Raw genomic sequence first — 14,374 nt, 5'->3', positions numbered from 1 at the left:
AAAAATCGGACTTCCTAGGGAAAAAAAGAAAAAAAAAAAAAAGAACTTTCACCGCGAACTGTCCTGTTCGAGAATGGCTAGCTTGTGCCGCAAAGCAGCGCACAGCTGCCGGGGAGCGAGGCAGGAGCGGGGCGAGCGGGGCGAGCGGTCGGGGATCAGCGGGGCTTTGCGGAGGGGGAGATGCCCCACACGCGCTTCCAGCGGGGGACAATCCCGGGCTCGGCTTTGGGCACGGCGGGCGGCCGCGGGGCATGCCCGGCTTTGGGCAGCAGAGTGGGCAGCCTGGCGCTGGCGGGGCATCCCCGGGGGAGCGGGGAGGGCTCGGCCAGCCCCGCACGTAGCGGTGCCTGCTGCGGGCTGAGCGGGAGCGCGGCGTTCTCCTGAGAATGACGGGCCGCGGGCGCCGGGGGTCGGTGCGGGCAGCGCGGGAGCCCCTCCGGGGCCGGTGCCCGTGTTCCCCGCGGCGATCCCGGGCAGCACCGCCGAACAAAGGCGCGGCCGCGCTGCGCCGCTCCCGCCCCGGGCGCTCCGGGGCAACTTTCCCCCGGGCCGGCCGCGCCGGGGGCGGGGCTATGCTAACGAGGAGGCGTGACCCCGCCCCTCGGTGGCGCATCGCGGGTTCCCATTGGCTGCAGCGGCGCGGGGGCGGGGCGGTGACGCGATGCAAATGAGGGGGCGTGTCCCGGGCGGCCCCGCCCCCCGCCCGCCGGGGCTGCGGGGCTCGTGTTCGGCGGCGGGGACAGTCAAAGTGGCTCCCATAGGGAGAGACGGCGAGTCCGCCCGGCGCTGCGGGAGAGGGAGGGGGCACGGGGAGCCCCAGGGTCTCCCTCCGGCCGTCCGTCCGCGCCGCCGCCGCGGGTGCGCCCCTCTCGCTCCCTTCCCGGCGTGCGCCCGGCTCCGGCAACTCGCTTCCTGCGCGGCTGGAGGAGGGAGGAGAGAGGAGAGGAGCGGAGAGCGCTTCGGCTGGGAGAGGAGAGAAGAAAGAGGGAGAAAAGAAAGAAAGAAAAGAGAGAGGGGAGAAGGGGGGGGGACTTGCCTCTCTTGTCACTGGAAAATGACACTTGATGTAGCAGAGCCTGCCGCAGCTCCTGTTCGTCCTATTGTTTCTTAAACTGCCATCTGAGATTTTTTTTTTTTTTTTTGCCTGCTGCCATCCGAGGGGTGTCTTCATACAAAAGGGACTTCAAGTACTCCTCCGGCTTGCGAGCGCTGCAACCAGCCCCCAGCACCCCGCCAGCCCCTCCAAGCACCCAAACAAACTGCACACGCAGCAAACAGCAGCAACAAAACCGGGCTCTGATTGCGTCTGGATTTTTTTTTTTTTAATGTGCGTGCCTGTGTTTGCTTTCTCCGACTTGCTTTGATTCCAGCGATCAGCTGCAGAGAGAGAAAAAAAAGAGAGAGAGAAAGAAAAAAACCCACATATAGCAGTCCGCCTGGCGATTTTATCACTTTTTAAAATTTTGAATAAAGAAGGAAGATTTGCGCTGTTGTTTCTGATTCATGTTTGGGATTCAGGAAAGCATCCAGCGGAGTGGGAGCAGCATGAAGGAAGAGCCCCTCGGCGCGGGGATGAACGCGGTGCGGACGTGGATGCAGGGAGCCGGCGTCCTGGACGCCAGCACGGCCGCTCAGAGGTAGGCAGGCTCCGCGCCCGCTCCGCGCCCGCGCCCCGCTCCGCGCCCCGGGGCGCTCCCCGCCCGCAGCGCTGCTCCCCGCCGGCAGCGCCTTTCCCCCCGCGCCAACAAAAACCCGGCTCTGGAGCTCTGCTGCCAGCAGTGAGTTTCGCGTAGATGTCGCCAGTTAAATATTTATCCCTATTGTCCCGTAGGAATGAGTTTTTATTAAATAATGATAACAACAATAAAGGAAGTGGCGAGTTTCGCTAGGTACGGATAGGTAGGTTTCATCTCTCTGGCTCCTCGTGTTCGCTTGGAGGAAGGAGTTTTCAAAACTATGTTTGGTGCTGATTTAGTCTTAAGATCTTCAAATGACACTTTCCTCCTCCGAAAAGCAGCGAGTTGTGCACGGATGTATCCAAAATATATTTCTCCACCTCGCTTTCCTATTCTCGTCAGAATCAGCAGCTCCTCTTCTTGTCCTCCGATAAGCAGGGAGTTTGCAAAGCGTACTCCAGGAGAAATTTAATTTGAAGTCCCTTTGTAAAACCACTGCCACATACCTTAGATTTTTTAAAAGAAATTCTCCAAATATAAGATGGATTTGGCGAAGCTGCTCCCAGCCTCGTTTTCTCTCTTATTTCTCCTTCTTCCCGTCCTCTTCCCCGCAAAAAAACCCTCCAAACACGAACTAAACCCTGATGCTGGATTCGCAGCTTGAGCCCTGGAGCCGGCATCATCCGGCATCAGTTTAATGTTGACATCTCCCGGTGTCTCCCACCTCGCCCCGCACCCCTCCCTTTGGAGTCCTCTAAGGAAGGGAAAGTTTCTGCAGGGACAACCCTGAAATATTTCGAGTTGTCTCCTGGGCTCGGTGTTTACCCACCGCTCCGGCGCGGGAGGAAAGGCTCGCAGGACTGAGGCTGCAAGATAAGGCACATGGGCGCTGGGGTGACAGCTCCGAGCCGAGTTTGAGAAGTGGCAGGACCGATGCTGCTCCGCGGGGCAACGCGCCGGCGGGACTGAGCGCGGCTCCCCCGCCATGCAGGGCCGGCTGCGAGCGGGCACGGCCCCCGGGGAGGGCTGGTGGGTACCGGGGCCGGGTTGAGGGGGGCTGCGGGGGGCTTCGGGCTCGCCGCAGGACGGCATGGGGTCGGGGTTTCGCGAGGTTCGGAGCCTGAGTCTTTCTCCGTGCCTGGAGAAAAAGCCCCGGGGCGACTCGGGGGAGGGAGGGATGCTCTGCCCCGGGGGGGCCCAGCCGGGGCCCGGCGGGGGAAGGCACGGGCCCGGGAGGCGGCTGGGGGGACATGAGGCCGCGTCGTCGGAGCTGCCGCTAACCCGCGTGTCTCTGGTCCCAGCGGAGTGGGTCTGGCCCGGGCTCACTTCGAGAAGCAGCCGCCTTCCAACCTGAGGAAGTCCAACTTTTTCCACTTCGTCCTGGCTCTGTACGACCGGCAGGGGCAGCCCGTGGAGATCGAGCGCACTGCCTTCGTGGGCTTTGTGGAGAAGGAGAAGGTGAGTACCCTGGAGCCCCGCGGGGACTCGGCCGCCTCTCCGGGGCCTTCCCCGCTCCTCTCCCCCGGGGCCGTGACACCGGCTCGTCTCGGGAGCCACGGCAGCCTCCCGGGCGCCTCAGTCTTCCCCTGTCCCGGAGGGCAGACGGGGAGGGGGTGTCCCCTGATCCCTCGCTATGCCCGGGGCAGGAGAAAGGGCTGAGAGCGGCCCCGTCCAACCCCGGGGACACCCGGCGTGCGAGTGATGGAGAAGCTTCATTGATACTGTTTTCCTTTTCCCTCCGGCCTCCCGTGTCCTCTTTGACTGCAGGAAGCCAACAGCGAAAAGACCAACAACGGCATCCACTACCGCCTGCAGCTGCTCTACAGCAATGGTAAGGGCTGGGAGCCCCCGGTCGCAGCCCCGTCGCCCCCCGCCGCCTCCGCGGCTGCAGAGCCCAGCAGCGCCCGCGGAGCCGCCGCCCCGGTTCCCCCCGGTCCCTGCGCTCTGTGCCGGGCCGCTGTCGGGACACGGGCGGCCCCGGCAGGCCCGAGCCCTCGGGCGAGCCCCGGAGCGCTGCCGTCCGCCGGCCCCGCTCCTCACGCCTCTGCCTTGTTTCAGGGATCAGGACGGAGCAGGATTTCTACGTGCGACTCATCGACTCCATGACCAAGCAGGTGGGTGCTGCGGGGCGGCCGCCGAGCAGGGGGGTGGCAGCCGTCGGGGCGGCCCCGGGAGGTGAAACCCGCCCCCGCGGCGGAGCCGCTCTGCCCGGCGGGCAAGGCACGGAGCCCTCGCGTCCCGCGGGCACGGCAGCGCTCCCCGCTCCGGCCACAGACCGGGCAGAGTGCGGGCTGCGGAGCGGTGCGGAGGGTCCCCGCGGGACCCTGCCTGCTGCCGGGCTGCGGGAGAAAAATACAGGCGACCCTCCAGCCGTCCCAGTCAGGGCTGCGGATGGTTTTGCCGCTTAATTAATAAGAATTAACCTCCGGCCTGGGGCAGCCCCAGAGAGCCGCCAGCACAAGGCGCTGCCCCGGTGCGGGGCTCTGTCGGTCCGTCCGTCCACTGTTCGCGCTGCCGCCGGCTCCGCTGGCTAGAGGAGGAGCGGTTGTATCGTGACACGTTTGCGTGTCGGAATAGCCCCCAGAACAGCGGCGCGGGCAGTAGCCAGCTTGGTGAAGGACTCGGGGAGGGCAGCAGGGCTTGTCAGTGGATTAATCCTCATTTTAAGGTTGTTCTTTAGCCTCCCAAACAGAGTAATAACGTGCGTGCCTACCTGTAAAAAATACTTTTCTGTTTAAAACCAGTATTTTTACAAAGGGACTGTCTGAACAAATCGACTCTCCCTCCTTTCTTTTTTTATTTTTTCTTTTTAAAGATTGTTACTCCGGCTTTTTTCCCCTGCTTCTGTCAGAATATTTTTCTCTTAGAATATGTTTCTGTTAGATAGCTGGGATCGCTTTTAAGCCTTTTCATCCTTAAAATATGTTTCTTCCCCTCCTAATCTGTTTTGCTTGTTAAAGAAAATTCTTAAATTTTATTTAGGAAAAACATTTAGGGTTTTCTTTTGTACCGCTAGGAAACGTCAGTCCCTGTATGTTGTCTGCTGGGACAAAACTCTTGGTTGGTATTTGGGTTTCTTTTCTACAGCAAAACATAAAGCTCTAAGGGCTGAGTTTGTTTTACAAAACTCTCTTTGATGGTCCCAAAACATCTTTTCCTGCTATTGAAGACTGTCTTTCAACAGAAAAAAAAAAAAAAAAAAGGAAAAAAAGGAACTTGGATGAATTTTACTAGACAATCCACTGTGCATCTGAACTCTGTTACACTGTACACTTCCATACAGAGCCCATTCCCTGTAGGAATTAAAACAGCAGCAACATACCCTTCTTCATGAAAAATCCTGGAAAGCGTTTGCTGTCGTTCCCTGTTTTTCAGGCAGAAATTGGTTAGTTTGTGTTAAAAGTAACAAAATCTTCCTGATATATGAACTCTTTTTAGTCCTTTTAGAGCTTTTGTATTTCAGTGTAGATCGTGTGAGAGAGACTATCAATAAATATTATCTTTAAATAGCTTTCCTATCGTTACGGAAATGCAGAAGCCTCTGCTCATAGTGCTGTTGAAAACAGAGCCCTGAACTCATGGAGAGCAGTGGATTCAAAATAATTTTCTTAACAAAGGCATCTTGCATATGAAGAGTTCATCCTAAGGCACTGTTTGACCTCTTGGTCTCTCATTATTATCAAGTCATCAGAGGGTCTTTGGAGAGAAAGAGGAAAAAAACCTCCGAGATACAGTTTATTTGTAAAACCTACCGTGTAGCTTTAAAGCACGTTCACAATGAAGAAGGAGGAGAAAAAAAAAATTCCGTCTGATTTCAGGAAGTCTTAGAAAAACAAAGTTAGTGCAAATTACAGATTTTGGGAAAAGTGCAGTGGGGTTGAGGAGCGAGGATTTAAGAACAAAAGCTCTCTGAGTTTAAGATTAGAAAACGGGAGCGAAAGGCTGTTTTAAACGCAAACATGTTTGCTTACATATTAATTTCATGTCTGTAGTTTCTTTAGGCATAACCGTAATTGCTTATGAAAAATAGGGCATTGTCATGTCAAAACTGTGGCGTGTGCCTCTCTGAATTTTTTTAGGGGCCAGACGCTAAATTCTTCCTCTTCTCCTTTTTTAATTCTTTCTTTTCAAAAGTGAAATTATTTCAGAGTTGGGATTGCGTCGGTTACTGAATGCTTATTAGGAAGTGAAGTACAACACATGACAGAAGCTCACCCAAATGTTGAATATATCATTTATATTTTATGACAGTGAATTATATAGAAGATTCTCAAGTAACTTTCAAATCATCAAACTGTAATTAAATATTGCAAAGACTGTCTGAAAATTCTTTAATTTTTAATGAAAGTTAAATATATATTGTCAGTCTACTTGAAGGTGTAGTATTTTAATGCATGACGCTCAGAACAAATTGGATAATGAAATGATTACTTTTAAATGAAACTGTTGCAGAAGCGTACACGTTTCAGCTGGCAAGTATCTGCTCAGTCCTCTCACACGCACATTCACACACTCGATAATTGTGAATTCCCAGACTGAAATTACAGCTACTCTGAGGTTTCTGGTGGCAAATTAAAAATCCCACAGAAGCAAAGCTTGAATGAGTTAGGTTCCCCAGATCATACAGGAAAGTATCTGTGGCTTTCTTTTTTAAATTTTTTTTAAATTATTTTTTTAAATTATTTTTTAATATGGACACACCAGATTTAAATATATTCTCTTTGTCTCACAAATTGCAAGGTTTTGTACGGTTGTGGATTATTAAGTTAGGTAAGATAAAATAAAAGCCCTTCTGCAAATCCGACCTAGATTTCTGTACATAGCATTGCTGCTCAGAGATTTAATGTCAATGTCCCATTAGCAGCATGTGTTATACCAGTAGGTAGGCAGGGCTTGCCTATGCTGGGGGCTTTGTATGTACTAAAGAGTGGATGTTCCTGCTCCTGAGTGTTCCTAGGTCAGGGATTTGCTTGTGTGGCTGTGCCCAGTTAAGAAGCTCGTAGCCAGAGTCCTGTCCTGGATGGAACAGAGGGATCTGTGTCCTGCTGTGTGTGTATTTCTGTCAGCTGTGGAGCAGGATGGGAAGTGGGGCTGGAGAGTGGCACCATTGAAGCAACCAAGAGTTTTGTAGTGAGCTGCATGCCAGGGCAGATCTGGGCTGTGGGATGAGCTGTGCATGCGCTGCTCCAAATAGGAGCTTGGGCTGCACGTGCACTCCTCGGGAACCTGGGCTGTGGGACTTCCAAACGGGAAACCCAGCCAGGGCTGCTCTCAAAGTGCATAATTGTGAGTTGTGTTTGGGGTATCGCACTTGGCCTTTGGTGGTGGCCCCAGAGAAGCGCTGAGTAAAATGGGAATTACGTGGCTTTCGGGGGTCTCGCTGTTTCCGAAATGCGTCCCCGTCACTTGAAAATTGTAAACGCTACACGCAAGTCATTCCTGTGGCAGGGAAGTTCTTTTCAGTTTGGGTAACAACACTCGGCGTCAATACTGGCTTAATTAAATTTACTTTTATGTTATATTGGCACCTCATTTTAGGTCAGGATCACATTCCTAATGCGCTCAAAACCCTGTAGGATCCCAAACTTTATAGCTGTTGCTTTCCGTAAAGCAGCAGCTCCTCCTGCAGAAGATCTGGCTCTAACAATGATGCATTTTGAAATTGCCTGCAAAACGTGAAATATGTCTGCTCTAATAAAACTGGAGTTTTTAGGCAAGTCAAAGGAGTTTAATATGTTTATGGAGAAGAGATGCCTTCTATTTCTTTGGCTGTATTTTCATAAAGTTGAGATATTTCACTATTAGGAAAGATGGAGGAAATAAATCTGAAATACTTGTTCCCCACCCATTTTTCCTTCAGCCTTTCTCATCCATAAGCTATAACGGATGCTAATATGGCTCAGGCATCTTAAAAATCATAAGTTTTGCTCAATGGCTATTGTCTATTGCTGAGAGCCCTCATGAGTCAAAAATCTTTCCTTCAGACTTAAACCCTGTTTATATTTTGCTTTTTTTTTTTCAGGGCTATAACTCTGGATGCAAATGGTTTTTCTGTTGACTTGTCTGTCATTCTCTGATGTCTGCAGATATTTGATCAGCTCTATTCTGTGCATGGCAGGGCCCTTCTCTGGCAGCTACACGCATGGGAAAAAAAAATGTTATCAATAAGTTCAGAGGAGCCTCAGCAGACTCGGAGAAATTTCACACAAACATAAAACAAAACCTAACCCCTGTGACGAGGAAAGTTTACATTGCGCCAGATTTTAGCAGCTTTCTTGTGCCTTTGGTGAGATGTCAGAAGCGCAGGTGATTTTAATTTTCTTGTACAGAGAGGAATGGAGAAGTTTGGAATTTGCATGCATGATCAGGACCTGTGTTTGGGAAAATGTAAACTCATCACAGTGGAAAATGTGTTGTTTGGAGTCTGAGGGTGAAAACAAAGCTGAGGATTTTGGAGAGACTGCCTGAGCCAGATGGCCTGGTGCATTCCCAGTCTGGCAGCCCAACTGCTCCCTCCTGTATAATATACAGCCATTTGTTCTGGGATATTTACGCTAGAGCTGTTTCCATGTGAATGTTTGAAAACCATTAAAAATGAACATATTAGGAGAGATAAATTTATTTAATTTGTGTGAATACGTCGATAAGCAGGCTGTGAATCAAAGGCAGAGGGAGACTGGATAAAATAATTAGATGCTTCTGAATTGTGCATTGAGAGGCAGAGCAAGAACTCCCTGTCCTCGCCCCGGACCAGCTCCGCGCTGCTCGTCCGGGATAAACCTCCCTGGGATGAGTCGAGGTTTTGCCTGGGGAAGGGGTAAAACCTTGGGTAATTGAGGGTTAAGGATTCAAAGCCAAATAAATGTAATTCACAGTATTTTCGCTGTAGATATACAGTGGATACAAGCCTAATCCTCTCTGGGTGAAATTCTGGCCCATCTGAAGTCAATTGCAAAGCGCCTATTGAATTCGGTGGGGCCAGGATTTTATTTTCTCCCTGTGTGTACGGCTGTAAACGTCATTCCAAATCATTTTAGTTCTGTTTTGGAAAAGACCCTAATTTTAATGAGTTTTCCCTTCTCTTTTATTTCTGTGAGGGAGATACTTTGTTTTGTGAGGCAGATGGAATCTGAAAGCAAGTGGATTTAGATGCACGTTGGTGATTTCTCTCCTTCTCTCGCTCTTTTAAAATCAAGGCCATGACATAACTGAGTAATATAATGACCATGATCTCATTCCTTCAAGATTGTTTTTCGTCCAGTTCTGAAAGCAGGATTGCTTGACTGGCAAACTGACACCACGAGATGATTCTGCCCTCACTTGTACCAGCATAAATCTGGATTTATTCAGGAATGGTTAAGGACAAAATCTGTCTCTGTATTTTTCCATCGTATTTGTCAACTCTTTTATTGCTTTAGCCTACCATATCTATTGGGGAAAAAGTGAATTAAATGAGAACTGTAGCCTTGACTTTTATAATACCCCCTTCTTTTTTATTTTTTTTTTTAAATTTTTTAATAATGAAGTCTGTCGCTGAAAAGTTTAAGCAAATTTTTGGACGTACTTGACAGTGATGTGCTGAATTTAGTAATTTTTATTTGCTGTTAAGCAGTGAATTGAATTTGACTTACCTTTTTATGCATCTTTATTTAAATGGAAGAGAGGAAGTCTTATATTTTTGACACTAATTTTTCCGGGCCTGATTTTGAAGTCTGTTTGTGCATGAGTGATTGTTACTCATGTAACTTCTTGTAGGAAGGTTACTTGGGTGAGTAACAGCTGGCAAAATGGAAGATGAATTTTGTGGAGAAATGTTTGAGTTGTTCAGGAGAAGAAACGCTATTTTCAAGTACTTATGAAACACCACCGAGTTACAGCGACATAAAGTAAACAAAAAGAAAAAAAACCAAACTCTATAATTTTGCATTTCCTTTGCCGGTGTTTTGTTGTGCAACTCTGATGTGTATCTGCAGGCTTATTTTTAGCTCTGCTGTGGTCTAAGTTTATGCACTGTAACTTTCACTTTGTCTCTCATTAATGTGATCCCTATTTGACAAAATCACGACGATGTTAGTGCGACAGGGAACTCCGACGCAATCACTCCGTTTCAAAGCCTGAACTCAAAAACCCCGTAGTTTATGAAAAAAATTAAGATATTTTTGTTATAAAGAGTAGCTTCTCAAATCCGAGGGGTAAACATTTTCACAACAGTAACGTAGTAGACCCTTCCTGTAAAAATACTTCTGGCAGCTCTAACGATCTGAAACTTTAGCAGTTCCTGTTTCCTTTTTGAAACTAATTGTAGAATTAATGCTTCAGAGCGGCGCGGTTTGCGAGGCGGTCGAGTATCTGCAGGGCTCTCGGGCAGCCATTCATGGGGGCAAACAGTTGGTGCTTCCCACAAGTGAATTGGGACACAGGCGTGGGGAGATGGGGATGAACTGCTCAGAAATGCGCTCAGCACATCCTCCTGCTTCCTAGAATTTCCTAGAAATTCCTGCAGGAATAGGGTAGGCGAGAGGAGCTGCGTTTAACGCGGAGAAAACAAAATGTGCACGGGTGCAACTTCGATAATTGAATGCAAATAAAGTGAAAAGCAAATCCTGAGGCTGAAGAGAGGCAGAAGAATGTCATGCACGCAAAGGAGGGATCACTGATGCTAAACACAACAGACAAGGTGATTAGGTACCACAGTGTTGACTCTGCCCGTTCATTATTGCTATTTAGTTGAGTTATTTAAGCGAGTACCTGGAGGTTAAATAAGCACAGCAGCAGGAAGGGGAGAGGAGGAGAGAGAACAGGGGAAAAAAAGAAAGTAAATTTTGTGCTCTGGTTTGTCATTTCTGGCGCTTTCTTGGCTCTACTGGCGACAAACTAACCCATCCTGGGTATATTAATTTTAATATTTGGAAGTATAAGAAGAACGAGCCAAGTCTAGCAGCCCTCTCCTCACATGCCATGCTGTGATTATCTGGAGGTGTTTGTCCCCACTAAAGGCCTCTGGGGTAGATCTGCTCTTTCCCCTCCTGCTCTGCGTTCTCAGACAGAGATTATTTTTTAACTGTTGATGAAGTCCAAAAAGTGCCATGAGCTTCCTCCTTGCCTGGCCTGTCCCACTGCCTGGTGGAACCTGATCTGGGGTTTTCTGGTGTCTTTGCAATGTCCCCGCTGACTGACCCCACCAGGTGTCAGCCAGTTACTTCAATTCTCCAGCTTTCCCTGGAAGAAGCTTCTCCCCATCTTTCCTTTTAATGCTGGCAATGAGGCTCTTCTGAATTTGTTTCACCTCCTGCTGTAGCACATATAATTCTATTTACAAGGCTTCTTGCAAACCATCTCTATCTCTCTCGGGCACCAATGTGGAAGTAGCTCAAGGTTGGGGTCCCAGCTGGGCTCAGGGGGTTGCTGGTGTCTGTTCTGGGGACACTTTCTGTGCATCCCCTTTATCCCAGTGCTGGGTTCACAGTTCTTGTGCCTCACTGGTGGAAATGAGGGGGAAGAAATCAGGTGAGACTCTGGGCCCATTAGCAGCAATTAGCTGCAGCCTCTGTTTTATCAGCAATAAAACCCCACTGCATGGGCTCTGGGGTTTTAGGGGAAGGCACATACCAAAACTGAAGTTAAAAAATTAAAATTAGCAAAGGTAATACAGCCCTGTTCCTGATATTATTTATGGAATTATTAAGTAATTTTATAATGCGTAATATTAATATTGCATGTTGGCATTTAAATTGTGTTAGAGTCAGCTCATGCTTCTTCAGATTTGTGTGTCTTGAGATACTGTGTCCCTTCTGGGGATACAACACCTCTTATCCTTGGTGGGTTACATTTGTAAGGACTGGAAAGCAGTTCATATGACCCTACTTCATCCTATATTAAGGTAACTTATTTTTCTGTCAGTATTTCCCACATTTTCACTTCAAATTGATCTCATTCCTAAAAATGCATTTCATCCATAGAGCACACTTCTTAAATTTCAGTCTCTATTTTATCGTTAGCTTTAGGGAGACCCATCTCAGATGTCATTTTACCTGCTGAGTTTTTTTCCTCCAATTTCTTCTTTTCAAGTCTGTGTTTTAGAGGCTGGAAAGGTCACACCAAGCTCAAGGGTAGTGCTGATGCTCAGATTCAGGGGTCATCATCCCTCCCAGGCTGGGGCTCCGGTCTCAGCTCTGCAGTGGCACCCTGAAATGTTTAGAAACCTCAGTGCCAGCAAAAGATGCTGTCACAAAGGAAACTTCTTTTCACTCTTGTTTTGCTGCTGGGGGGCTAATGCCTGGGAGCAGGGGTGGCTGGAAAACATGACTCTGTTGGGATGAGATGGAAACACATCCCACAGGGGCTGTAAGCACTAACCCAGTTTGTGTGTAACGCCGATCCCTCGCCGCTGGTGCTGCTGGTGGGAGCAAAAGTAGACTCCTCGTGAAATGTGAACACACTGCCTTTCCACAGTTTTAGCTTAAAGGATTCTCCCCGTGCTGTCTCAGAGTCAAATTTCTTAAGTCGGTTGATCCTCTGTTTGTTTTGGTCTCCTCTGCTCTGGTAGGGCCTTCTCCTCACTTATTTATATCCCTGAAACTCCGGAGGTGCTCTCTGGAAAGCGCTGGATCAGGAGGTTCAAGGGAAGAATCAGGCCCAGGCGCTTTCTCAGGAGCTACCAGGAAAATGCCTGGGCTGTGCAGCTTTTGTAATTAAAAATGCATGAGCTCTCTCTTCTCTGTCTTTTTTTTTTAATGAATAGGACCCAAAGTATACCAAGCCTTGCTGGTTTTTTTTTCTTTCTTTCTTTTTTTTTCCCCCTTCCTTTTAATGCTATTAGGTTTATATTTTATTCTGAATTGAAAAGAAAATTGTGGTTGTCTTGACTACTGAAAAAACCCATCCTACACACCGCTGGAGAGATGTGCAACAGAGAGGAGGGAATTTAGCTGCACTCAGCTTGCGTTGTTTTCCAACTGTAGGTCTTGGAGCAGGTTTGGTGGAGATGCCGTGGTCTTTTTAGCCTGAGCTGTGCTTTGCAACTCGTTGGGCCTTTGTTTACCATGATGTGTTTTGATTTTCTCCAAACTCAACTTTATGCACAACTAAAAACGTGTTTTATTTCTAGGCGATAGTATATGAAGGCCAAGACAAGAACCCAGAAATGTGCCGAGTTCTGCTCACGCATGAAATAATGTGCAGGTAAGAAATACCCCTCTTCCAGTTAATTAGTGATGAGAAGATGAATCTGTCTCCCAAAATCTAGGTTGAACCTACAGCTATTTTCGGACTTAAATTTATCTTTCTCGCATTAAACAATCCCAAAATAACACAGTTCGGTGTGTGTAATTAGCAGCAAGGTCTCAGTCGTCACACTAGTTTTCAATTATTTATAAAGAGTTATTCTTAACAGAACGCTGCTGGTTTTCATTTAGACACTGTAGCCCACAAAAGGTCTCCTCACCGAAATTAACAGTCTATTATAGTCTTGTAGCAATAAATGTCTCTGCCCCCAATTCCCAACAAAAACTCCTCGGCAAAATGACAAAATAGTATTTTTTGGGGTTTTTTTTCTGGATGTGCATTAAGGAGTGAGGTCAGGGGGCTATTTGGTCCTGGTTGCTGCTCACGTGAGGTCCCCGCTCGGCTGGAGTGGAGCAGCTGATGTTCCTCCATGCAAAAGATGTCGTCTTCTTGATTTTCTTTAAACTTCCCCATGCAGACTGGGCTCTGTCCTGTGCTCTCTTGCCCTGCTTGGGGTTGGTGACTTTAATTCAGTCAAATATCTTCTCCCCCAAACTTCTGCAGCTGCTTCCTTCTCTGTTCTGGCTGGTTGAAGTAGGTGAAGCCTCTTCTACTTCCTTTTTACTACAGACCCCCTCGACACCTCAGAGAGCTTGACCTCTCAGTCTCATTAAAGTTAGTGGGTGTTTTTTGCATGTCTGAAAAAATCATTTGTTACATGTTATTCGATGGCAGAAAATAATTCCCTGGTGGAAGACAAGGCGTTCTTGCATAAGCTTATTGTTACAATCAGTTGTTTCAAGACTGTAAAAATGCCATTGCATGCGTTGTAACTTTTACAAAACACATTTACTAAAAAGGAGTAACTTGAGGGTAAAAACTAGTACCCACTTCTAAGAGAATAAACTTGGATGAGGGTTTCCTGGCAGGGGAGAGTCTTTGACAAAATACTCAGATGGAAACTTCTCTGTTGGTTGATTTTTTTTTTCTTTTTTTCTTTTTTTTTTTTCTTGAGATCTGCATGTTTTGTCCTCCACTGACAGCTCCTCCTGATAAAACCCTTCTGGGGGGCAGCACCCCGTGATGAAGGCAGAAAAGGAGCTGCTCTCTTTGCTCTGCCAGCCTGGGTGAAACCCTGCACAGCCCCCCACCAAAACTCTTCCTTGCAGCAGGATTTTCGGGGGTTTTAGTTTGCATGTCATATTTTTCAAGGCTGCTTCCTTCAGTGGGTTTGGCTTCTTCCAGGAAACCAAAGGCCACCCATGGCAGCTCCAGAGCAGTCAGCAGCTGGGTGTCTCCAAGAGGTGCCCGAGCTTCTGCTGCCTTTGGGAGCCTCATTGCTTTGCCGAGGACTCCAGGCCACTTCTGCCTTTCCAAGTGGAAACCCAGTCATGTTGACAACTTGTAATTGTCCTAAAATTCATTGGCCCAATTAGTATGACTTTCACACTGGGTACCTAGCTAGGAACAATTCA

At 48.4% G+C, this 14,374-nt stretch overlaps 1 protein-coding gene across 10 annotated transcripts in view; it reads left to right on the top strand.

The window, feature by feature from the left end:
• Positions 1–696: 696 nt before the first annotated feature.
• The window catches only part of EBF1 (EBF transcription factor 1), a 265,638-nt gene continuing 251,960 nt past the window's right edge, over positions 697–14,374 (top strand). For 3 of the 10 annotated variants that reach the window (XM_085073843.1, XM_085073842.1, XM_085073839.1), the window contains exons 1-5: positions 698–1,637; positions 2,978–3,134; positions 3,444–3,507; positions 3,735–3,790; positions 12,784–12,857. In XM_085073843.1, the coding sequence (XP_084929969.1) occupies positions 1,504–1,637; positions 2,978–3,134; positions 3,444–3,507; positions 3,735–3,790; positions 12,784–12,857 (485 nt within the window). In that variant the 5' untranslated portion in view covers positions 698–1,503. Of the gene's footprint in view, positions 1,638–2,436; positions 2,706–2,977; positions 3,135–3,443; positions 3,508–3,734; positions 3,791–12,783; positions 12,858–14,374 lie in introns of those variants that run through there. The other 7 variants (XM_085073847.1, XM_085073846.1, XM_085073844.1 and 4 more) reach the window with 5 other exon arrangements.

Source organism: Lichenostomus cassidix, chromosome 13 (genome assembly GCF_008360975.1).
Source record: "Lichenostomus cassidix isolate B80296 chromosome 13, HeHo_3.0, whole genome shotgun sequence".
NCBI classification, from domain to species: Eukaryota; Metazoa; Chordata; class Aves; order Passeriformes; family Meliphagidae; genus Lichenostomus; species Lichenostomus cassidix.
Note: the sequence above shows the minus strand (reverse complement) of the source record. Positions and strands in the feature narration are given on the sequence as shown.